Genomic DNA, 25,624 nt, shown 5'->3' with positions numbered 1-25,624 from the left:
CTGATAAACTATTCTTGTACCATGAATCGTGCTTCGGTCAACGCTCTCAAGAAATAATTCAATTTTTTCAATACGGTCTGACAATAACCTTTTTTTTAAAGTGCTGCAGACTCAAGATTAATCACCCTTACCTACATATTCAATTCTTCAACAGACGTTTGGCACGCCCACAACTCTCAAAAATTGGTCACTGGTAATAAGACAGCTGCTCTTGTGACACCGTTGAAGCCGGCAACCACATATCACTTTCGCGTCTACGCTGAAAATCATCTGGGAACGTCAGCTCCCAGCGACATACTCCACGTTAGTAATATCGATCATTATTATCATCAGACAATAACTCAGCTTAATCTTTTACTCTTTATTCCAGGTACAAACTGATGTTGAAATTCCTAGTGGACCGCCGAGACAGGTGTCTGTCGAACCCTTAGGTCCTCAGCAGCTCAGGATTTCCTGGCAACCACCGGACAGATCATTGTGGAATGGAGAACTTCTTGGATACAATATAGCATACAGAAATTTAGGGTACGGGCATTATGAAGTATTATCGTCTTATTCAGTGTCCAGGCCGATCCGCGAATTGTGGCCTTTTGCTCGCTGATTGAACACCTTAATTTTTTTAGTCATGATGAAAAATCAGTCAACACCACACCAGTTGGCATAATGGGAAATGGCGATGGTTCCTACAACTACAGACTAACAGGATTAGAAAAATACACTCAGTACAGTGTGGTCGTGATGGCTTTCAATAGTAAAGGGGATGGGCCTGGGTCAGATCCGATAATAGCCCAAACTTTAGAAGACGGTAAGATAATAAGTTTCCTACCTTTTCCAACAATTCCTTAGCATACAAAAATGTAGCGAATCCTCACTTTGTGACACAGTACCTAGCGCTCCGCCTCAGAACGTCGCCTGCGTTGCTCTGACCGCCCAAAACGTCCAGGTTACATGGAAACCGCCACCGTCCGATAAAGTCCACGGTGTCGTGCAAGGGTACAAACTTCTTTACGAAGCAGCAAATGACGCCACATCATCTGAAATTCAAGGCTCTCGCGAGACAAAAATTACTCATGCTTTGAGTACAGTTCTGCATGGGCTAAATCCTTACACGAACTACACTGTTCAAGCTTTGGCTTATACTCGTGCCGGCGAAGGTGTAAGCAGTAGTCCGGTGTCCTGCACCACGGAGGAAACTGGTAAACCAATAGTTCAGAGTTCTTTGTAAAGATAAGCCGTTTCATCTCAACTTCTGTACAATATTGTCTTGATTTTCAATACTTTCGCCTGCGCAGTTCCTGAAGCCCCAGAAAAAATAAAGGCTGTAACTAGTGGAGAGGACTCAGTTGTGATCTCTTGGCTGCCACCACGCAGACCGAATGGCGTACTGACGAGATACATTGTCTACATCAGAACGTATGATCAGGGTCACGAAAAGAAGATTACACCAAATTCTGTCCCAGCTCAAAATTTGCACTATGATGCTATGGGATTGAAGGTTCGAGACGTATACGAAGCTTGGGTTACGGCGTGGACGAAAGTAGGCGAAGGTTCGAAATCTGCTGTCATCAAACTGCAGCCAAGTTCAACAGGTAAATCAATGAAATTTCTACAAATAAATTCTCAATCGTAGATCTGATGTTATAACAGCTCCGATTTTTGAACAAATAATCATCAACGTTTCAAAATTAGTTCCAGCTGCAATCATCTCGTTCGGTGGTATGGTTTCGGTTCCGTGGAGAGTGGACGTCACGCTTGCATGTCTATTTGTTGGCGACCCACGACCATCAACCGAGTGGAGGCTCGGTGATGTGAAATTGCAGAAGCAGCAGAGGTGAGCTACATCACGTGTTACTACCTCCGCATGGTGTGTCGCATTTGATAAGCGGTGCCATTCGAAGTCTTCTCACTCGGTTTTAAATCATTTTAGATTAGAAATTGGTCTGGACAACACTCTTCTTCTGAGGACTGTGCAGCGTGGTCACCAAGGCAATTACTCATGTCACGTTAGGAATTCTCTGGGATTGGACCAAATTGTTTACAGTTTACAAGTCCAAGGTAAAAACCGTAATAATCCATAAATCATCGTGCAGAAGTTTCATTTGAGACACAAATTTGACCTTCCCCAACGCCCTGCTGAACTGTAGTACCTAATTACCTTGACTGGTATTCATAGTTTGGAAGCAGATTGAAAATTGTTGGGCAGCGCGTATGTGAAACAATACATCAAACCCGCTTTGCTATCCAACTTTTCAGCTAATTGGTAAACTTCCTACTTTGTGTCTAGTTCCGCCAACTCCACCAACGCTTCTAGCTACTGGAACGACAACCGATGCAATTAAACTGCAGTGGAAGCAGGGGGACAACGGCGGTTCGCCAATAAAAGGATTCTTGCTCGCTTATCGAAAGGAATCAGCTGAATGGGAGGAAGTTATACTAGACCGAAGAGCTAATACGTATTTGCTTGAAGGACTTCAATGTGGGACCATGTATCAATTCAATTTAGCGGCCTTCAATCGCATTGGAAGTGGAAGTGCTAGCAAAACCGAGAGTGCAAGAACTAAGGGGTCAAAGCCTATTGCTCCAGCCAAGCAGCATCTCATCAGGTCTAATCTGACTTCAGTACTATTAGAATTAGCCTCGTGGCAGGATGGTGGATGCCCGCTTCTTTACTTTTCCGTTGAATATAGAAAGCTTTCTGATAAGTGGCATTTGGGTAAGCGTTCACGGTACTCTTTGTTATTATCATTAATCATTTTGCGTCAAAATGAATAAACTATTATATACTATTTTAGCTTCGAATGACATTCGACCGCATTCGCGGTATACGATAGTTGGGCTGACGAGTAGTACCAGTTACGAATTAAGACTGACGGCGTATAACAACGCTGGTTCTACGCAAGCAGAGTATACATTTGTCACTTCAAGTTACAACGGTGGAAAAAGGGCCTTCGATGATTCCATGATAGACGTCGAAGAAACCCCGTTGTACTTGGACGCACAGGTCCTCGCTCCTAGTGTTGTTTCAGTACTGGCTGTGATATTGGCTGTTGCTGGCGTTTGCTTTTGTTTGAAGACGCGTGAGTATTTGTTTTTCAACGTTTCAACGAGATGCATTCTGAATTCGTTGCAATAACGCATTTTAGACCCCCGAAGAGCTGGAGCAGCAAATGATCCGCCTTCTCAAACCCAAGCGGCTTTAGACAACAAACATAATATGGAGCAGAGAGAACAATACTACGCAACTGCCAGAAAACCAGGGCATCAGTCACCCTGCCGAGAAGTTAATCATGGTCTTGAACGAATCCCCGAATATTCTGAGGATATATACCCGTACGCTACTTTCCACCTTCCTGAGCAAGAAAATCTATCTGCTAATCCTATGCGGCAGGCCTTCTTCTACGAGCGCGGAGAGACGATGCTTCAAGGAGCTCAGGTATGCCTGCGATGATGAAATTTAAGTCATCGGCCTCATTATTCGGCAGCGAAAATCCAAAGATGATTTGCTAAATCTCTTTCAGCGTGACATGGATCAGTACACCAAGGTTCGCGGACGTTCCCCTCGCAAATCCAAGTCTTTCAAGTCGGAATCAGAGGAATACGATACTCTAGGCTCCGATAGCGATACAGAAGTTGGTACCAGCAGTCGAACAGAGTCTTCAAATCACCTGGACGACTCGGGACCAACTTCGATGATAGCGAGATCGCCCGGGCCAAATTCCGGGGTTCATCGAAGTCGTGAACAACGATTGGCTCGGGTCCCGAGGGCGGTTCATCATAGTAAGTTAGTATTCGGACTTCTGTGTCGATTTTGAAGCAGCTAATACTGTGCTAATCTCACTCATTACTTCTTGTTTACTTTTTCCATCAAATGTACATCAGACGTGATATACCACACGCAAGAATCGAGCACATCAACAGAAGCGTCACCAATTTCTGAACGAAAGACTTTTCCTAGACTGGAAAAGCAGAGGTATGCAGTCATTGTACGTTCTTTACTCAGCTATAATTTGTTGTAAAATAACTTTCGTTGGCATGGCATGTCGAAAAAAGTGAATTGATCTGACCACTGGGGAATGTATGTAAAATTTGCTCTGATGAAGGTGCATTGCGTATTTTTACATTGGATATTATAGAATGAATAATAACTATGTAAGATTTAGAATTTACTACAAATATACAATGTATATTGTACAAAATGCAACGTTTATCGTAAAATGAGGTACACTTTTCAACACTCCTGAATCATCAAGTCTACAGAACGTAACCATATTCGATTGGTGCATTCTTACACTAGTGTAGAAGGTAGAGAAAAGTGTGCAACATTAACTGAAGACCTTGTGTTAATGCGTGCAAATTTTTGCGACATTTTTTAGAGATTGGAGCAACTTACTTTTGCCCATGCAGTAGCGCTGGCTCGGGCAGATGTGAAATGGACCAGATAATCCAGCTTGATAAGGTATTTTCACTTTGCTACACTGATTTTTTTAGGAGTCGTGGAGCAACGCCAGATATTTCAGTTGATCCAGGCCGTGATCCAAATGGGATTCGGACAATTTTAAAATTATCAGAGGCCGGAATGCGTCCGTATTCGGCGAACTTATCATCAAGTCATTCTGCAAACACGGTCTGTAATCGGCTATTGCAAGCTCCAAGTATCTGCAGCAATCGAGCAAAAGAGCTTAACGAGAGAAAATCCGTCGAGTCATTTTGTCTGCTGGATGAACCCCGCGACTTTTGGCGGACCGTTAAAACTATAAACCGCGAGAGAAACGAAGACTGGGGTAGTGAGTTGTCAACCTTGGAGCTGAAACCACCTTCCGGCTTTATGGATGCCCACGAGACAAGCGAAGCTGAGTGCGACATGGACATGAAGCTTAAACTCCATCACAAAAAGGGGATCACGCTCAACGCCCTCTCCAAGTCACCAAAAGACTTTACCATCACTGTTTAAGTCTAACGAATATCAAAATAAATGTATCTTATTGATTATTAAGATTAAGAAAATAAATTTGAATTATATAAAATGACTGTTTCAACCATTGCTGATGACGCTCTATGTACAATAAATACATATTTTTGTATGCCTGCATTATTATATATTGAAGACATTCCATTTCATTCCAACTACACGGTTTTCATGCTGTTCCCTTACCTTGAAAACTAATTCAAACTTTGGTTCCAGCCTCGGAGTATTTCTACTCATTCGATAATGTAGAACTAGAACCAATTTGTTCAACACGACTTACAATTAAACTAATTCTACGCACGACCTTGCAACAGAGGCTACAGTACCCCACGACCGAAATGGTTCGCAGCTTGGGCGCCAGGTTCCGCTAGTAGTGCTGAACATTCTGTTTTGTCTCCATGCCGCCAAGTTGACCAACAGACGGGTCCGACGTCGCGTCGGTATCGGTAATAGACCTTCTAAGCTGTAATTATGTCGGTAGTCAGGAACGAATCGCTGACAAAGAAATGAGTGCTTATCGAAGGCGAAGATCAATAACGCAACTGCACAGCACCTTGCTACGGTACCAGTCCTCTGCTTCGAAATGAAACAACAACCCTACCGACATCTGCAAGCCAAATTACAGAGAGTCTGTAACCCAACTCTTACCCTGTGTCAGTATTAACCTAGGTCAATATGCAGTCCATATTCCGATGACAATTTATCCCTTCCATAAACGTGTCGCAGCATACAAGATATTCGTTGCCAACAGGGTGAACTTTAACAAAAAAATGGAATTCGGTATCATACTCACGAGTGCTGTGATATCTGGATAAATTCCAAGCTAAAAATATCATTGTCCCAAACAATAACACAATATCAAGAACGCACGAAACGAATGCCTTTAGTATGATAGTGAGAACCTGAAATTAAACATAATTCCTCGTAATTTCAACAGCTGTCCTGCGCCTAAATCGGATATAGACTGCACGCATGTATATGCAGGTCCAAAAATGAACGAGAAGCGACTCCCGCAGCAGAGAAACCTCGTTAAATATAAATAACCTTCACCACAACCCTCTTAAATACCATGAGGCATAAAACCTGAGCGATTCGTCTTTTCGCCGAGAGGTATTCGAATCCGGGGTGTTAGAGAGGTAGAAAAGGGCGTATTGACCCTTGAGACTCAGGGAGTCCATCACGCAACTTTTCTCACCAAACTATTCACGTGAGATCCAATGGTTTCACCTACCAGGTTGCAAAGCATTAGCCGTGAAAGGTAAAATAACGAAAGTTACCTGCTAGCCCCTGTTAGGTGAAGGAGAATCTGTAGTTTTCAATAAGGCATGGGCTGCATGGGGCTCTCCATGGTAATTCATATTTGTTATGAAAAATTGCTACAGACTCCACTCAGAAGTATACAAACCCGGAGGCAAACTCTATTCAAGGCTTGAGAAATTACCGTCACGGTGGCCATAGGAAGTTCATTAGTATTTGCAGAGGCAACTACCGGTTCGACTCATATGGTCAAGCTGATATTATACGATTCGGTCTTCGGGTTCAACAAACCTGCGCTACTGTAGATTAAATTTTCGCATGTAATAAACTGGAAAAGAAAATGAAAGAATCAAAACTGGCCGCAAGCTCTAAAGTATACGCATCGAAAAATTCCAAATGCAAGAGGGAAAAGGTATAACTTCAGAAGCCATTTATTAATTCAAACGGCATTCCGCCATCATTTATAAGGAGAGAAATTGTAACAAGCATCGACGAACCAGTTCCGCGCTGTTTCAAAACCGTTTATGGGAATAAATTCTTGTGCAGACTCTCAGCCTTTCGTCGTCTTTGAAAACGGTGAAGCTTTGAAGATAATTCATTACAAATCAAGTTTCTAATATCTTTAAGATTATTTTCTACGCGGAGCATCTTCTTTCGTGTGAGGGCCATAGCGATAAGAAGAAGTGGCTGTGCGGCACCGCGGTGCCCGGATCGCGAACCAGCTACGCGAAGAGATGATTCTTCGAGGTGTTTCGTTAAACCAGTATCCGACTAACCACCAGGCGGTGAGTTCTCGCCGGGTCCGTCAGTCAGTCGATCGCAAGCCGTTGAACCAGCCGCGCAGACTCCGACCGTCGCAAAACCAACCACCCAACGACCGTAGCGTGCCTCTGCGACGATTAGATCTCCGGAAACGTGTTCCGTATAATTCTAGGAAAAACGGCGCAGCGCGTTGTTAGGGTTGTGCTTCTGTTCTCCAGGCTCGCTGTGCACCACTGTTATTGACATTAACACCCCAGGACCTGGGAGGCCAATAGTAACAGCATACGTGTTGCATCGCATCGTGTAGTACACACGGTAGTGCGCATCTTTTCGTCGACACCACTGTGATACTGTGCAGTGATCTAAAACGGGGATCATGAGTACACCGGTGAAGAAGGTGCCAATTCACCTCCAGGTAAGCAGCGATCACGCGTTTACGTATTCCGCAACAAAAGCAGCCCGTTATAGTAGGATGAATGTAAACCGACGCCGGTTACGTAATAAGCTATTTATGCTGTAGTAACGATCAGTGTGTACGTTTGCGTGCACTGGCGATGGCAGCGAATGTTGATGTGTTCAAAAACTAGCTTTGTCAACGGTGATATTGAAAGGCGGGCAGAAATCCATTCGAACATGAACGAGCTGCTTCGGTTTGGAACCGGTTTTCGGTTTCAATCCTCATCGGCTATCAGCCACTGTGCCGATTGTCAACTAGGACACTCTCAGTCCCAACCCTTGAACTCGGGGTCGTGAAGATACCTGTTCCACCATATCACGCCTTCTCTTTCGTGATAACGTATCTGTTTATGTTCTTCGACGGTGTACCGCTCTATTCCAGTTGTTCACGGTGCATCTATCTCCTCCTCCTCCTCCCTGCAGTATTTGTATGCAGACATGGATGTAAAATACACTCTCTACTCCGTAGTGTGTACCTCGTCACCGTTCTTATCGGTTGTCTATGACTGGTACACACCGTGTATGGTTCAAAACAAGTGAACCACACGCTATCCATTGATACATTCACTATCTGGATCAGCGACTGGACGCTGAATGAAAGCACAGTGTTTAATCATTGCCACGAGACTGCCCAGTTATGACAATGTTGTTTCAAGTCGGAATCATAAATTTGGAATTAAATTTATAGAAATTGACTACAGATTATCAATAGTTTTTTCACTTGTTATGAACCCATGGTATTCGTTGCAAGTGACCTTCACTCTCCTGTGTCTAAAAAGAACCTATGTATTCACAGCCTAGCATCCGCTCACGACTGGCAGTTTACTGTTACAGAATATGAATTGAGAAACTCTTCCTTATAGTCTGAACAACAAAAGCGAAAAATTAACCAGCCGAAGATCTCCACATACTAACTCGCAGTTGATACCGTTGCAGGTTAGGTGTACCGTATATGAAATAATTATGAGAAAGTTACGAGGAGACCTGAAAAACTACACCGTGTCATGTGCTACTGAATATTCGCATTCCCTGTGCCATAAACGAGCTGAAAAACTAGTCTTCCGAGAATATCTGCGGTAGACGTCGCAGCTGTACCGCGCTGAATCGATACCAACACTAACGCGTGTCTCCATGGAAATGAACATAACGAGTTGTTGCGACGCGAAAAGTGTAAAATGTTAGACCCAGCTCTTTGCTGGGTCTGCAGGTGTGTCGAAGAAAAAAACATTTTTTTTTTTTGTTTCTTTATTGAACAGTCATTGACCGTTACCTGCCGGAGCTGTCACCCATACAGCCTCGACGGACACGTGAAAATTTCCATACGTTACTTCCGGAAGTGTCGGGAAACGGCGCATGAATCGGCTGGCTACTAGATAAAGTGTACGATACCATTATATATATATGTATACTCGAGGCTACGGGCACGTTATAATCTAGCCGACCGCAACGCTTACGTTGAGCCATGGCAATTCTAGGTCGTCATTTAATAAGGCCTTACGCTCATTGTTCGGAGTTCATTATACAGAGTCCGAGTAAGAGAAAATAGTACCTATACAGTTCCCGGCTGAGTATATTTTTATTTTCGTCGAGCTTCATTATCCTGAACAACAATCTTCGCATGTCAAATCTTAATTTCGGCTACTGCACTCTTTATCGAGTCAGTGATCGTTTCATCTCTGGGGGCAGTTCAGACTCAGGGTTGGTTATTGACAAGGACTGAAATAAAATTACTAAAAGTTCATAGCGTCGTCACCGTCTACTGTGGCTGAAAATATCATGGCAGGGCACAGACCTTCCGTTTCCGCCCGGATCGATACGGTACTAGAGAATTTCCGCGCTAAATCCCGAACGCTTCCGTGCGGGTATATTAATGTTTAGCAGAGAATCGTAGACATGTATGAAATTCGAAACGTGAAGACGATAAGCTCGAAGAAAACTTTTCATCTCCAATCTTTGGCTTTGAAGTCATTGAGCCACGCAGTTTGCTGGTTTGTTATTTCTTTTTTATTTGTGACGCAGAGAACAGTCTAAAATCTGAATATCAGTCGTGCAGTCTTTGTATAAATTTTCACGATATATACTCCATATATTGGCAAAATATATGTAATTCACGAATCGCGACGAGGTTGACGACATGTATTGAGAAAATCTATATTGGTGGCCACTTCAGAGGGTTGGGCATGGACGTAGGTGGCGCTGATACCTTGAACTCTACCCGAGGGTGCAAATACAACCGCAGGACAACGCCCTGGGTTATGATGTAGTGATGTGAAAACCCCTTAAGGAATCGAACTATCTTCCCATGTAATGCGGAGAAAGTCGAAACCTAAAAATAGATGATCCAAGTAGCGGGAAAGGGATTATCGAAATAAACCTGACCCGCACGATTGTATACCTATATCTCTATGCATGAGTGACTCGAAGAATTCCACATGACGAAGTTACTACCATTATTATTATTATTCACACTATTTTTACTTACAGCTCATGTTCTCTGTTTTCATTCTTATTTTCAGAGCGCTCAAAACCGGCTTCTCATTAAAAATGGAAAAATCGTCAACGAAGATGAAATTGTGGACAATGACGTCTACGTTGAGGATGGTGTGATCAAGTTAGTATTGAAAAAAACATTTACAAATAACTACTGTCTATCCTTATTTCATTCTTACTGCACAAAACAATGAAACCGAATCCCAACACAGTCTATCGGGGTTTAGCGCACATTTGATCCCTTTGCAATTCCTAGTGTGAGGGCGGATATATTTGCCTGGGGTGTAACTTTAACTCGGACTACCTTCTAACCAGTTTAAACTGTTGATGCCCAGTGAACAGGAAACCGAAGGGTGGTCTGACCGATTTAATTTTAAGATTAAAACACCCGGCTCATATTCGTGACTCACGATCAGTCACATGGTCGCCAACATGCGCCGCGTCAATATCACTGCAGAGTTTCTAGATCAGTGAATCATTTTTAGTCAAGGCCAATGGAGAGGGTCCTTTCCCTAAACCTAAACAACCCTGAAAGTATAGCTAATCATTATAAACAACTCCCTCTTTCAATACGACCTCAAAGAGGACTGTGCCGAAATCCGCGGAATAATGGAATCGAGAATTGCAAACCCTTCAACAAAGTGCCGGTATTCGGGCAAACTTCCAAATCCCGACATTTCTTCGTTAGCAATCTTTAGCCACGGATAACACGCCTATATGCACTGCGCAATTGCTTTGGATCGATGGTTTGGCTCTAGCTGATGCTGCAATGATTCGACGAGAAATAATCCCTACAAAAATCTTGACCGTTATTACCGTGGAAAAATGTACAGTGTTTTTCGTGAATCCGAAATATATTCACATATTATGTTTACGCACTTTCATATCGCGTTTGTAATGAGTAAATTTGAACTGAGCTTCGGGTTCAGATAACATTAAGTGGTTTATCAAAACTCGACGATAAGTCGATGACATGGTCATTACCAATTTCTATTGACCGCCAATGGAGGCCGAATGAGATTACCCGTAATGTCTGAGATACCGAACCTAAGAGCATTGAAGAAGCATACTTCAAATTTCACGCTCTTAGCTTTGATGCTCTCCGTATGAATTAGATACTGAAAGGAATAAGTATTCATCGGAGTGTAAATGTAAGGAAATAATGGAATTATGTCAGTGTGATAATGATTGAAAACAATGATAAATAATTTCACGGTACTATAAGGAACAAGCGTGAACAAAGTAACGTCAGATCAAAAGAACAGGTATGGTTTTAAACGGCTCTTAAAAGTTTTCTTTTTCCGATCTAACAGCTATTGAAAACAATAGAACATTCTTCGCATTGCAGCTAGCCTCATACACGTACTACAGAAAATATCCGTCTATTTTTAATACATTTCCTAATCTATTTACGTACACGCTAGTTTAAAGCTTAGAGGACATTGCCCACGCTAGGTGCTAAAATGGAATTATAATGTAAATAAAAAAAGCTCACGCAGTATCGTGCTGAAGAGAACAATTCGCGTTATATTTTGCGATAATTAAACTCGGAATACACGTGTACATTTCGAGTGGGTTGTACTAATTATCGTCATGCTATGAAAAAAAAAGAGAAAATAAACCACTAGTCCGAGCCGCGAGGAATAAGTTTGGATAATTTTATCCATTTCTATGTCGTCAAAATGCAAAAGAATCACAACAACTTCGATCGCAGCGTGAATCGTTAGTGGTGTAGAATTAATTCACACCTTATCCACTTCACGTCAGCAATTAGTATGCTCTCTTAATTACTTTCTATTCTGTATTCGTATACGAACGATTGTCAGGATCGACGAACGCATGCTAATGTCCGCCCTCCTGTACATACCATTATTGGCTGAATCATTTTAATCCATCCAACACATGTTTGATCACGAATGCAGGGGCACCAGCAACGGAAGCGTTTGTCACGGTAGACATACATGCCAGATCGAGAGCCGCCACGTATTTTGACGTCCAGACTATTCTTAACCCTTTCAGGCACAATGGGATGCTCGGCGTCCCACTTCAAAAATTTCGACGTCCTAGCCTCAGCCGCGTTTATTTACAACTTAAAATGATCATTGTTACTTCGTATAATCCGAAAAACCCCTGAGTAACTAGTTTCGGTCAGATTCATCGAATTTTGATAGGTTTTTTGATTTTACGTCCGCCATATTTAATCCACCATCTTGGATTCAGAAATCATCAAATCCTGACTTCAGATTCGTGATCAGCGACCCCAGAAACTCCCGATTAACAAAATTTAGGCCAAATATTGAATTGAGAAATGTGTGACTGAAATGGTTAGAATACTGCCAACGAACGAACGCGGAACGCGATGTTGACTTGATTCTTTTCACTCAACTCCGCATATCATACATCGATAGCGTTAAGTATATCACTTATGATATGTTAATTCATAGACAGCTGGGACGCAACCTGATAATACCAGGTGGAACCAGAGTGATTGATGCTCGAGGAAAATATGTGATGCCAGGAGGAATCGATCCTCACACCCATTTCGAGCTAGAATTCATGGGGACCAAGTCAGTGGATGATTTTTATCAGGGGACCAAGGCCGCTGTCGCTGGCGGTACCACGATGATTATAGACTTCGCAATACCCAAGCAAGGGGAGTCGCTCCTCGAGGCTTACGACAGGTACAGAGCAACTGCCGACGAAAAGGTCTGCTGTGACTACGGGCTGCACATCGGGGTGACATCATGGAACAGCAAGGTGAGGAACCTTCACCCTGTAAATCCTTCGGCCAGTCGGCCCGCGAATTAATAATTAGCGTCACTCTTCTGCTGCCGCTTTAAATGCGGCACTTCCTGTATTCGCATCCTTCACGCACTGTCATTTCTGCAGCAGGGTGATCAAAACTACCAGACCCCGCGTTTTATAACTTTAATGATGCTTAATGGACGTCGGCATTTTAGAGAGGCTGGCGGTCGGTCAGTCTGCTGCTGCGCCGAAACGGGGATCAATTAATTTGCATTATTCGTCTCTTAACTCTTTAAGCGGACGAAGTATGCCTACCCACACTTGGCCACTTTCTCCCACTGACATGGTGGGAAAATATTATTGTTTTCGTCAAGTCAAGTGGGCTAGTTTTTCAGCAATTAGACGTGTAACCTCTTACACAACTGTACAATAATGTGCTAGTGCCTTGTTTACATTATTACTGCACAAATTGTAGATATAGTACTTTATACAATAAGTGGATAGGCGGAATCATTGTATGTATTACTTCGTCCATTTAATTCATCCTTACAAGCATTCTGCTATTTGAATTAATAAAAGTACGTTGTTCTTCAAACACGCGGCCAGTATTTAGCAATTATTAGTCTTTTGTCGTTGACTCATTATTATTAAGCCAGAAACAGAATCAATACGAAAAAAACAGTCAACAAATTGATTTCGAAAAGTGAAACAATCAAACTCTAAATTCTACATGAATTTGTTACGTGGTGATACACGATCAGTAAAAAGAGCAATAGTGCTCGATTCAAAACGAGACGGCCAGTTACTGTAGTTGAAGGTCAAGTTAACGTCAGCTTTGCTGGTTACTGTGCAGAGCCATAGACCAGTTATTCTTTATCTTTCACTCAGCCAAAGATGCTCTGGTAACTGACGAACCAGTGCAATGACATATAATTAGAGGCAGTGACCAGAACTCTGAGAACGGGAATATGGAAACGTTTTAAATTTCCTTGCATGGGCAGGTGGTTCATCCACGAATACTTGCTTATACGCTCCATGGTATACCGACGGCTTAGTTGCTCATGAAACATCTGTAACCGGGACAAGCCTCTTTCAAACCAACGAACTCACCATGGAGATCGAAGATTAGAAGTGTCGAAGCTTTCTCTTTTTCCTCAGAACCGATAGGAATCACAATTTGCTTGCTAAAGTCAACTCTCGACTTTTTACGCAACCGCAAATCAATATAGAATCGTATAACTGCAAAGTTTGAACAGCCTAAATCTGATCCATAAATTGAATTTGTTGCCAGGTCAAAGAAGAGATGGCAATTCTTGCCAGGGACCACGGAATAAACAGTTTCAAAGTGTTCATGGCCTACAAGGACACTTTCATGCTAAGGGATCCCGAGCTGATCGAAGTTTTTGCGGCGTGCAAAGATATCGGAGCCGTAGCTCAAGTCCACGCTGAAAACGGTGACCTAATTGCGGAGGTAAGCCTGTCACAGTTCTTGACTCTTTCTGTTCGCACTTTCAAAAAAGTTTGCAATGTTTAACATTCGGCAAGCCGTCTTCTCAATTCTAAAAGACGTCGGTATTCACCGTCTGAAACAATTTCAGAACACGAAACGACTTCTGGCTGCTGGTGTGACCGGACCTGAGGGTCACGAGATGTCGCGCCCGGAAGAGGTTGAAGCTGAAGCGGTAAACAGAGCCTGCGTGATCGCTAATCAGGTAACCCATAGACCGTTTCTTCGTTGTCACGAGCAGCAGATCCAGGCGTACAATTATGCACGAGCAAAATTTTCATTTGCCGATTATCATTATGAGTTTTCCCCACGTCGAGCGAAGAGAAACGGCCTTTCTAGCACGTTTTTTCTTTCACCACTCATTTTTTAAATAGTAGTTGTGCACGACTAGGTCAACTGCCCGCTGTATGTTGTGCATGTGATGAGTCGGAGTGCCGCTGAAGAAGTTGAAGCAGCTCGAAGACGCGGTGTGATAGTGTGGGGTGAGACATTGGCGGCTGCTTTAGGAACCGACGGTACACAGTACGCACACTCTTGCTGGAGACACGCAGCTGGACACGTGCTCAGCCCTCCTCTGAGGCCTGATCCTGACACACCTTACAATTTAATGATAAAACTTGCAACGTAAGTGTTCATAGTTTTTGAATAACCGCTGTGAAACTGGTCGGAAGAGACATGTTTGACTTTACGCCAGCTGCGGAGATAGACGGACGTCGCGGCCAGCCAACACAAACCTGCGTTGAGATTATTCGTCCTCTTCCATCTTATTTGTACAAACTTGATGTGTCTAGTTGCAAAAATCAGGACTGTGCACGCTCATTTAAATTACAGTATATTTTCAATGCACCTCTTTCGGCACGTTTTTTCACCCGTGACGCTTTTATGCATAGCTTGAATATTTTTCTTCAATAGATGCAAATTTGTGGTAGTATTTTTTTTTCAATTTACTTGGTTATTACAAGGTAGCTTAGCGATGATTCGTTTTTTTGTACCATGTGCCGAAATATCATCTCGAAGGGATCTTTTCGAAATTAGAGAACTTTGTATGATCTGACATTTAGGTAAATTGTCCGCTGTACGTATCTCCTGTGACGAGCAAATCATCGGCCGATGTTATAGCTGCTAAACGCGCCAACGGTGTTGTCGTATTCGGGGAACCCCCAGCGAGTAGCCTCGGGATTGATGGTAGAGATCAATACGGAAAGGATGTTAACAAGGCTATAAAGCTGATCACAAATCCTCCATTAAGACCAGATCCAACAACACCTGCATATTTGATTGAGCAACTTGCTCAGTAAGTAGATTAACTGCTGCAAAAGCAGAAACCATAGTACAAGGTCGATATAATTTTGTCACTCAACTTTTATCTCACATTTAATTCTTCATCGTTAATTAGCCCTGAAGTCCGTCAGTGAATTCACTACAAAACCTGAGAGTTTACTCATGCCTACAGTTACACGATGATGCAACTGCACAGTCACGTTAAATGATAATTTTTTCTCGCGTGGGCGTGTAGAAGGCAGTAGTATAAACATATTACGCAGTCTCTTTATGAGGAGGTCGATCAAGCCTGTCTTACATGCTGCAAGATTATTCTAACACCAGCGAAATTCAGATAGCAAAAATACGCGTCAAACAAGTCGAGCACTCTCTCTCTCTCTCTCTCTCTTAGGATGTCTCTTGAATAATGCATTAATTCTTAATCAATCATTGGATCCTACGGATTTAGGAATAGAAAGAAATTGATGAAAAAAAACATCACCGCAATTGCGAAAATATATTTGAATTGCATAAGATAAATTAACTTAAAATTCAATATACCATGCATACGTAAACCGTCATCGGCACAAGATCAAACTCGCACCTTTTACCATGGCGTAAACTCTTGACGAATTTCTTTTCTGACCAGTAAAATGTTTATTTATCGATTCCCAACTGCCAGGGTGAGATCCACTCTGAAATCACATCACGGGGATCATACACCACGGTAGATTAAATTTACAATACTTACAAAATCGTTTGCCTGACGATTAGGGGCGGTCTCCAAGTGACCGGCAGTGACAACTGCACCTTTAATTCGGAGCAAAAGGCTCTCGGAAAGAACGATTTCTCCAAGATTCCAAACGGCGTCAACGGAGTTGAAGACAGGATGTCCGTTGTTTGGGAAAAGGGAGTTCAGGCCGGAATAATGAACCCGACCAGATTCGTCGCAGTGACGAGCACGAATGCTGCTAAGATATTCAACCTCTACCCAAGGAAAGGTGTCATAGCTGTCGGCTCCGATGCGGACATCGTTATCTGGGACCCAAACAGGAAACGCACCATTTCTGCTGAGACGCACGTGCAAGCAGTAGACTTCAACATCTTTGAGGTGATTTGTTAACAGTCGCTACGTATATGCCTAAATTGTACGACCATGCATCAACAAATTACGTGTTCAACCCGATCAGGGTTTGGAAGTCCACGGTGTTCCAGAATACGTAATCGTCAACGGCCGCGTCTGCGTCGACGAATGTGACGTCAAAGTTGTTCACGGCTACGGCAGATTCGTGGAAACTCCGGTGTACCCTCCGTACGTTTACGACCTCATTTCCGAACGAGAACAGGTAATTGTTCAATAATTTGTGATCAGGAATCAATCAGATAACCTTAGTTCCGCAGGGTGGCCATCCATCTGGAAAAACTGGAAACCCTGGAATTGCCAGATTTTTAATTTTGTCGTGGAAAAAACTGAAAATATCAGTTTTGTGTCATAGGAATTAGAAATGATTTTTTGAGATAACAAGTTTATGTTTTATCGTCGATAAAACAAATTTGCTTAAACTGAATTTTTTGTACGCACGTACATTATATTTTTCTTCAATTTGAATTGAATTTGAACCGTATATAGATTTAATAAGCTGACCGATTCAGATTTTAGTAACTTACTAGAAGTGGGAAAGAGTTCGGGAATTTTTTTCCCAAAAATTTGAGGCCACCCTGGTTTCGACAAGCAGTGTCGAGGCAGGCGAATCGTTGATAAAAATACGAGCTTGACGATGAATATTTAGAAGCCACGTGGAGTGGCTCGGACAGAAGTGGAGTTGAAACGATACGCCGAGGAAGACGCAGCCATGGCAAAGGCGAGGGAAGCCGCGAAGGCGGCTGCTGCAACGGCTGCGGCGAGCGCGGCGACGATCGGCAACATTTATACAAACGGTTCGGTGGACAGTCTGAAACCGAAATTGCAGAACCTCTCGTGCGTTCCAACCTTGCCAGAGTCAGCCGTGGTCACCCCATCAGCAAAGGGTCCGCGTCTCGAGGGTCAAAGAAACTTGCAGGATTCTACTTTCTCGATCAGTGGTAAGTCTGCCGCTTATCGCTGCTCTGTCGGTAACGGCGAGGACGTTTTGTTTCCGCTAGTTTATCTATGTTTTTTTTTCCTACCACTTTGAATTTTCAGAGGACGTCGACGAGGCTCGTCGCGCTTGCATCCGCGTCAATAATCCTCCTGGTGGTCGCAGCGCCGGCGGATTTTGGTAATTTAATCCCTTAAGGGTCGTCATGGTTCCGCTTAACGCGCAGGCAAAAGAAAAAAAGAATGATAAGCAAACTGTCCTGGAGTAAGAGAAATTACTAATAACAAGGAAAACCGGCTGAAGGGCAACAGCAAATCCCATCCCACTTTACGTTTTACCTCATAAATACTGCACTACCTGCATCCCGTTCCGTAACACCCGGCGTCCCATCACCGTTACGGCTTGTAATCTATAGCTTTGACGTTTCGCTACTTACCAAATATTAAACGTTAAGTTTTCACCAACGTTCAACTTCATCAAGGTCTGTCCCACCCAAGGAGGAAACGGAGGCGCCAAGTCAGTAGGTTATGCGAATGTACCGCAGACCTGATAGATAGGTATAATCATTATTGGTAATTCGTTCAATCGTTCATTAATTCGTTCGTTCGTTCACACGCTCTGCTTGATAAGACTTGAATTATTGTTACATTTAATCTCGTGTCGAAGTCTGTACGCCTGTCGCTCCAGCTGGAAGCCTGCCTCTTTTCAAGCTTTCACAATAAACGGCATCTTATAACTTACACATCAAAGTACCACGCGCGCCAAGCTTCTAACGTTTATTACTATTCAAATACATAGGTATATATCCGTTAGTTATTCTAACGCGCATGTTGCAGCAGCAAAGATAATGAGGAATGCTTGTAAAATCGCCAAATATTTCTCCGAAGGCGGCGGTGCTTGGGAACATAATAATATTATGACAAATGATTATTTAAACTGAGTCTCGTCTCTTTATATACATAGGTATACATATAATATATTGTTAAGTTCTGTGTTAAGTTTTCATTAGGTACGGTTACAATTTTTTGTTTTAACAAACGTTTTTTTAAAAATATTTCTGTTACAAATAATAATAATAGTAATAATAATAATGACGATATGAGGCAATAATCTTATGGGTTTTATTATATTACGCGATTCTCCTTAATGGATAACATTACTGTGAGTACAAGATTGTCATTATACCGAATATAATGATATTAGTGTAGCTAACTGATTGTCAGAATTTTAGTTATGTACGATAGAAACGTATTCGATTTTAATTACGCTCGACTAATAAACGTGCAGCAGCCAGATAATATGGAAAAAATTAGCGTTCGTATTATATTTATAAATTAAAGTTAAATGAAATAAAATTTACATCAATTATGCAGTATCTGGAGAGTTGATAATCGTATCAATATAAAATTCTTTCTTTGTTTTAACTCGATAACAATTAGGAAACTGAATTTCTTCACTTATTTATTTATTTATAAATATACTTGCTCTCGTCTCGCACAGATTAATCAATTAATACGAGCAAATAATCAATTGAATTAATATTGCGCTGATTATACGCGCAATATAGGTATGGAAGCAAATATTTGTTTCACAATCAGCAGAAGAAGCCGCTCGAAGTAATTTGAAGCCTCTTAGGGTATAATTACTCGTTCTTGTTCTAAACATGGTGCAGAATAAGACATTATACATTTACAGATGTGCATGTATAATTTATAATCTGTACGTACAACATGTTACGTATGTATAACATTAGATAATGAATTTACGCCAAGAGTTTGCAGAATCGGTATTGTGACGCACATTATACGGTTGAAAACACGTGATATCGAGATTTTTCACGGATCGTTGATTAATTGAATAATTCAAGTTATTGATTGAAACTCAAAAACGAATATCCAAACAAGAAAATCATCATACTGATCATTGATACTAACATTGCTTATTCGCCGTAGCTGCAGCTAGAAGAATATTCGATAATTAAATTATCAAAATGCAGCCTATTACAAACACTCTGTGAAATTTATTCTCGCAGCAACGCGTAATTGATAATTAAAGTTAAATACACAATTAAAAAAATGCTGATTTAATAATCTTGAAACCTATAATGGTGTTCAACAGTACTAGGAATATAACAAAACGTAATTAGACGTCGTGAAAGTTGAGTAATTTATGATAATGACAAATAATACTGATTGCCGCCCGATGTGATTTAACGAACAAGATACAGCTGTGAATATCAGAGAATCGACATCATTAATGAACAACCAAGAATTCTTGTGGAACTCAACATATCGTGGAACTAAATATACCGATGACGAACGAGAAATGCAAGAATAGAAGGACATTAGAAGGACAGTAACCCGAATATAATATTTACACTCGTATGTGAAAAGAAGTAAATGAATTCAATTCCTCTGATACAACAGTCCACGGGCGTTAATTACTAACACTCTTCTTTCGCTTAATTAACGAACTTCTGGAAATATTATTATAAATTTTACCTGTACTTTCGCCGTTTCAGGTTACTAAAAAAACAACGCAACAACCTATAGTATGTGTATATTAACATTTTGCAAAAATAACTTTTTTGACGATACTTACTATACGTACTTATAAATTATAATATTACACTCGGATATGTAATTCCGTGGTGTTTTTGTACTGAAGTTTTTTATCGTAAACTCCACATCTTTTAAGCAGAAATTTATTGGCCACACACGTACAAGTGTAGATAATTACGCTAAATAGACAAGCGTCGAAAATCATTTTCATGATTCCAGGACGAATCTTCTACAGTGAAATAATGTACAAGAGTACAAGTATTACAGTATTGACGATTTTTCTGTCAGTTGAATTGTTGATATAAGGAAAGTGATGTTTATATGAAACGTTGGCAAAGGTTCAAGCTGCAGATTTACACTGACAAGAGAGAAAAAAAAAGGAGTTGATGTTTATCGGGAAGTCCGTCTATAACGCATTGCTTCTTCCTGGTGTGATGACCGTTTATATGTGGGTTTTAAAAAGAAACAAAATATCAAATGGAAAACAAATTTTCAAACTTGAAAATTTTACTATTTATCATTTTTCCATGAACTTTGAGTTGAACATGAATGAGCGGTGTTGAATATAATAATTGACAGAGTAGGTACATTATATGTATATACACTATATAATATATATATATATATATATATCTGTTACAATGTATATGGTATTGCTTTAAATAAATGAAAAAGGAATAATAATCGGGACTATGCAGTGATAACTGATACGTGTAGTTTCGTATAAGTTACGGTAATATTTGAGTTTTTCTTCAATTTCCAATATATTCAAGTAAATTCATATTATTTATTGAATTGATGTATTTATGGTATTACTGGAAAGAATTGTATATACATGCATGATGATCAGTACGTTCTAGTTGAAATTCTTACTGACTTAAAGTTATTAAAAATTTTTAAATAACGACAACAACAAAATAGTGCTAACAGGAATATAAGAATATTAAAATCTCTTATTCTTACTGACTTGTGATATTGAATTATTTTCATTAACTATAATACTATTTATGGTTGCGAATGTAAATTGATTGTAGCTGTACATGGAATTCGATTATTGGTTCTACACCGAATAGAAGTGTGTGGCCGAATATGTACAAATGTATTTACATATCATCGATACATATCGAGAGGTAATTATTATTGATTAGAATTTCGAAGGCAAAGGAATAATTCACACGTTGTTTTTTACTCCGTTCCGCAATTCTTCGTCGCCGTCAACTCTTTGGCGTACTTTGTCCAAAATTTGTTTCAGTTCGTTGGATCGCGCCGTCTTGTACTGGAGATGAAAAAAAAAATGAACAAATCAAACTTTGAGTTAATACTCATAGAGCTACACATATTCTACGCAGATGAACGTCACAAAAAAACAATGACTGCCTCCCGAGCCAGATCCACTCACCCCTCTTACATTACGAGACAAAGTGATTTGACTATCCAGTCGCTTGCCTTCTACCTGTCCGCAATATTGCTCAAGTTGACGCTTCGATAACATGAACAACTCGTAACCAGCCATCCCTCGGAGCTGCCGACAGGTTCTGTGAATAAATAAATATGTGTACTGTTCACAACAATATTTCAGGCAATTTTTCACCCATTTTGTGATTCAAAGGGTTAAGACAAGTGTAACGACATTGTGAGAATATCGTTAAAATCAGCAGCTGCACGTGTAAATTGATTCAAAGCATCACGTTCTTAATTGCTATCTTGTCAAAGGTGTACCTTCAAAATAAACAATGGCTATGATGCACGTACTTATCTGAAAATCCTTTAGCTCTCAGCCAGCTTTGAACTTCACTAGGTGTAGAGCGATTATCGATACACACATCCGGCGTCTTCACGATATCTAAGTTCCGTCTCTTTTCGCGAAACATTGTCAGGACGTATTTGAGCTCTTCTTGCATTTGATCTTGGCTGCTGAGTCCTACGAGGACAATCGGAATTACAGCAAACTTTTTTACATAATAATCGATAGCGTGATTCCGAAATCGGGATCCCATGATTATAGCAATATGGCGTCGGTGTGGGTAATCAGCTGATCGTTTTTGATAAATTTAGTAAATTCAAGGTAGAAAAAATAACGTGCCAGCTGCTATAATTTCATTTAGTGACATTGAGTCACTGTGAGATAAAATATGTGACGAATGATCGTTATTATAATTAAATCCGACTCAGTGCTGCATATTCACTGCCAGAAGATGGAGTTTTCTGAATTTAAGAATCCCAAAATGATGTTATAATGGTCTCACCCTCACCTGGTCCAACCGATTTGTTACTCTTGGACGTCCCACTTTTACTAAAACTTGGAGGATCACCAGTGGACCTCTTTGACATTGGCAAAGGCAATGGTGGCGGAGGAGGTGGAGGTGGTGGCGCCTTGGAAAATGAATCTGAATTTGACGCGAGACTAGATTCGTCGCTCCGACGCATAGTGCTGGCCTTCGACTGCGAACTTTGGGGTGAAATACTCGACAGATCGTCGACACTGAGACTGCCACTCGACGTGCTCGAATCTGCTGCAATACCTGTGAAACAATCGAAGAAAGATTTTGAAACACTTTAACGCTGGAAGAGCGACACCGATCACATGCCCTTCACCAAATTTGTGTGCACCTCAAGTTTAAATAAGAAGCATATTGATTGATGTGAAGTTGTGCTGATAATAACGATGGTCGTCAAATGTTTAATGGTGAAGTAAAACTTTCAGGGTTAGTATATCAAACGATGTTATCCTACTTGTAGCGCAGTGCAGCAATATCATCCTTGTCACTAAATTTTTTTCTAGTTCTTTTCAAGTGCGCAGCAATTTGATGAACATACCTTGAGTCATCGTACAATTGTGTTAGCAAGACGGACAAACAAAAGCATCACTTCGATTGAAGATTTTACGATGATTGGCGTTACTTAGAGAGGAGTTAGGAAAATTGACAAACCTCAAGCACTTCCCCGCAAGCATGCGTAAAACGTGGTGAGTTTTCCAATTGTTTAGACAAAAAAAAAAAAAAAAGAATCGGCAGAATCAGCGGTTTGATAAATATCAATAGCTGTATTGTTTTATCATAAAATGCACCGACTTGTTTCTGTATATCAATTGGAAAACCCACGTAGATAACTTACCATAAAAGTAGAGATTTTCATCCTGTCGCAGACGTGTTTTCACTGGTGTGTAGACGTTGGGGGTTGGAATCGCAGTCGTGTCACTTCTTGTCGGAGGAAGCGGTAAAAAAATTTTTGCAGCAACAATTCGAAGCGAAGGTATCGGCAGACATGACGCTTTGATCACAATTGCAGTGCGCGTATAGAGACACAAAAGGGAACAAATAATAGAAACAAAAAAAAAAATAAGGGAGGTAGAGAAACTTTCATCGGCTTTCCTTTGAAGTTTATTTTACGTACTGTATGCGGTATTCGAAAAATTTGATGTATCCGTATGTGCTGTGCGCGTTGAGTATTTTTTTCAATTTATTGACTCCAACGGGAAATCATTAACGAGGTATGAAAACCAGCAGGTGAACAAAAATAATACGTGAATTACACAATGATGCGGCAGATATAACGTGGACACAACTTATTTTGCACAGTCTGTCTATGAACGGCGTGAACATGGAACTAAGTACGTAACTGTCAAATTATACGTGTATATGGACAATCACAACATTTAAACATACATCATTAATCGTATATATTTATTAATAAAAGATTTACATAAATTACAATACAATAAAATACTGGACCGATGTGCAATCCATATCCGGTAAACAACGTATGCGTATAGAAAGATGAAAAACAAAAGAAAAATTCACACCGACAAACAATCATGGAAAAGCGAATATTTTTGAAAGACCGGAGAAAAAACTGAAAAGGGACTCGTGTACGAGTTGAGGCTTTTAAAATTATTGCTATTCCGTTGTTTTCGAACGGGTTTTTCTTTTTCTTTTTCTTTTTCCTCTTTCTCTATCTTTCTCTCTTCCCCTAACTCACTCCCATGCTCACTCTTTCTCTCTTTCTTACTCTTTTTTACTTACTCTTTTTTCTTCTTACATTAAAATGGTAGACGTCACAAAAATCATCTTTCTATCATTCACTGCGATAACAAACTTATGCGACGTATACGTATACATGTGTGTATAATTATGATGCCAAGGGTCGACTAAATGTATAATAACACTTGGAATTAACCGATACTAAATTTTGATAATCGAGCATGCGGCGGATTATTTTCAGATGACGATGTAGGTGTGTTCTAACAATACTTACCACATTTATTTACATTCTAAATACGATACACTACGGTAAAGAAAAATAATTATTTACGAAATATTCAAAACCCAGTTTCGGAATTTGAAGATAAGTAATTCGATGTACGTATAAAAACAATCGTACAACCTCTGTGATGCAAAACAATTACGCATTCTAAAGCGTGTCAACGATATAATTTATTTCTCCATGTTCATTTACTTGTTCCAAGTATTGCAAGTCTATCATTCAAGAAAAATTCATAAAATATTTATACTTTCATGTACAAAAAATTATATTCTGCAACACGTTATTCATTGAAAAACTGAGAAAGAAATTGAAACGGATTATTACGCATCTTTCAAACGTGTATATCTACAACAAATCATTTCATCCATCTCTATGCACGTGTAAATTCATGCGAATGATCACAAACGTCGTTATTTCACATATATTCAACGACACAAACAGAAACCCATATTATAATAAGACAACGGACAAACAGATATTCTGAATTAAACTAAAACGGTTCAACTTCTAGACAGATCAAGTTTCCGATAGGTATGCACCGATCTGGTTGAGGTGTCGACATCAGTTAAGTACTACAAGACAAGCCAAGTACTACAAGGCAACCGAAAATTCGACTCGTCAACCATCTAATCTTTACTTGGACGAAGTATTGGGTGTTAAGTGTTATAATTGTTAAAGTGTATGTATATATGTACTTATATATTTAACTTTAGCACTTTGAAATGCCATGTCTGGCTACGTACACGTACAGATATGGTACGGTAAGAATTTTTTAATAGATAAATACGCAATATTTGTTATAAAATATATGTTTGTCAGTTTTGCAATAGTTAAAGCAAAGACGGGAAATAATTTGAAAATTTCATAAAGCTCGTTCGTATCTAATTAAAGAACGAGTACGAATGAGAACTTGAATGATGTAACACGTGAATCTCTAAAATCATTCGTCCGCCATGATTAAATTTCGAATAAATCGATATTCTCTGTTAAACGGCAGAGGAATATTATCCTGTACTTATCTCTCCGGTTTGTACATTAGCTCGTCTAAAATCTGTTGCACATGTACATAATAATATGGTGTCGGTGAGCTTGACATATGGGCCTTAGAAATATCGAAATTCACCTTTTTTTCCGAGTCGTTCTTTTCGAACCCAGTCAGCGGGGGCCGGAGGCGGTATGGCATGAGGACGATGCGAGGGGTCAGGTCCCGGACTGGTGCTGGTACCCTCGACTTCAGAGTCCTGAATCAAATGATAAACTTGTAGGCGATTAAAGACTT

At 40.6% G+C, this 25,624-nt stretch overlaps 3 protein-coding genes across 19 annotated transcripts in view; 2 read left to right on the top strand and 1 right to left on the bottom strand.

Annotated features, from left to right (window-relative positions):
• LOC124218670 (cell adhesion molecule Dscam2) overlaps positions 1-5,049 on the top strand; it is a 50,315-nt gene extending 45,266 nt beyond the window's left edge. For 4 of the 10 annotated variants that reach the window (XM_046625318.1, XM_046625315.1, XM_046625316.1 and 1 more), the window contains 13 exons: positions 155-303; positions 371-525; positions 624-805; positions 885-1,196; positions 1,293-1,589; positions 1,690-1,831; positions 1,928-2,055; positions 2,285-2,713; positions 2,793-3,077; positions 3,144-3,433; positions 3,519-3,777; positions 3,880-3,970; positions 4,489-5,049. In XM_046625318.1, the coding sequence (XP_046481274.1) occupies positions 155-303; positions 371-525; positions 624-805; positions 885-1,196; positions 1,293-1,589; positions 1,690-1,831; positions 1,928-2,055; positions 2,285-2,713; positions 2,793-3,077; positions 3,144-3,433; positions 3,519-3,777; positions 3,880-3,970; positions 4,489-4,951 (3,182 nt within the window). In that variant the 3' untranslated portion in view covers positions 4,952-5,049. Of the gene's footprint in view, positions 1-154; positions 304-370; positions 526-623; positions 806-884; positions 1,197-1,292; positions 1,590-1,689; positions 1,832-1,927; positions 2,056-2,284; positions 2,714-2,792; positions 3,078-3,143; positions 3,434-3,518; positions 3,782-3,879; positions 3,984-4,373 lie in introns of all 10 variants that reach the window. The other 6 variants (XM_046625320.2, XM_046625322.2, XM_046625323.2 and 3 more) reach the window with 6 other exon arrangements.
• A 1,953-nt stretch (positions 5,050-7,002) lies between these two features.
• CRMP (Collapsin Response Mediator Protein) lies at positions 7,003-22,605 on the top strand. Of its 4 annotated transcripts, none has more exons than XM_046626457.2 (11): positions 7,003-7,400; positions 9,958-10,052; positions 12,376-12,688; positions 13,968-14,147; positions 14,275-14,388; positions 15,245-15,477; positions 16,218-16,554; positions 16,634-16,789; positions 17,234-17,525; positions 17,626-17,701; positions 18,003-22,605. In XM_046626457.2, exons 1-11 carry the CDS (start codon positions 7,362-7,364, stop codon positions 18,043-18,045), a joined length of 1,878 nt encoding a protein of 625 aa, XP_046482413.1. In that variant the 5' UTR covers positions 7,003-7,361; the 3' UTR covers positions 18,046-22,605. The 4 variants fall into 4 exon arrangements, with proteins under 4 accessions (XP_046482413.1, XP_046482414.1, XP_046482415.1 ...); XM_046626458.2 differs by lacking the exon at positions 15,245-15,477 and adding an exon at positions 14,575-14,807; XM_046626459.2 differs by having other exon boundaries at positions 17,626-22,605.
• The window catches only part of LOC124219196 (epidermal growth factor receptor kinase substrate 8), a 17,215-nt gene continuing 11,709 nt past the window's right edge, over positions 20,119-25,624 (bottom strand). For 3 of the 5 annotated variants that reach the window (XM_069136074.1, XM_069136075.1, XM_069136076.1), the window contains exons 6-11: positions 25,469-25,586; positions 23,197-23,352; positions 22,329-22,604; positions 21,835-22,003; positions 21,482-21,617; positions 20,119-21,358 (exon numbers count right to left, since the gene is read on the bottom strand). In XM_069136074.1, the coding sequence (XP_068992175.1) occupies positions 21,254-21,358; positions 21,482-21,617; positions 21,835-22,003; positions 22,329-22,604; positions 23,197-23,352; positions 25,469-25,586 (960 nt within the window). In that variant the 3' untranslated portion in view covers positions 20,119-21,253. The remainder of the gene's footprint in view (positions 21,359-21,481; positions 21,618-21,834; positions 22,004-22,328; positions 22,605-23,196; positions 23,353-25,468; positions 25,587-25,624) is intronic. The other 2 variants (XM_046626450.2, XM_069136077.1) reach the window with 2 other exon arrangements.

This window comes from Neodiprion pinetum, chromosome 5 (genome assembly GCF_021155775.2).
Source record: "Neodiprion pinetum isolate iyNeoPine1 chromosome 5, iyNeoPine1.2, whole genome shotgun sequence".
NCBI classification, from domain to species: Eukaryota; Metazoa; Arthropoda; class Insecta; order Hymenoptera; family Diprionidae; genus Neodiprion; species Neodiprion pinetum.
This window is presented reverse-complemented; position numbering and strand designations above follow the sequence as displayed.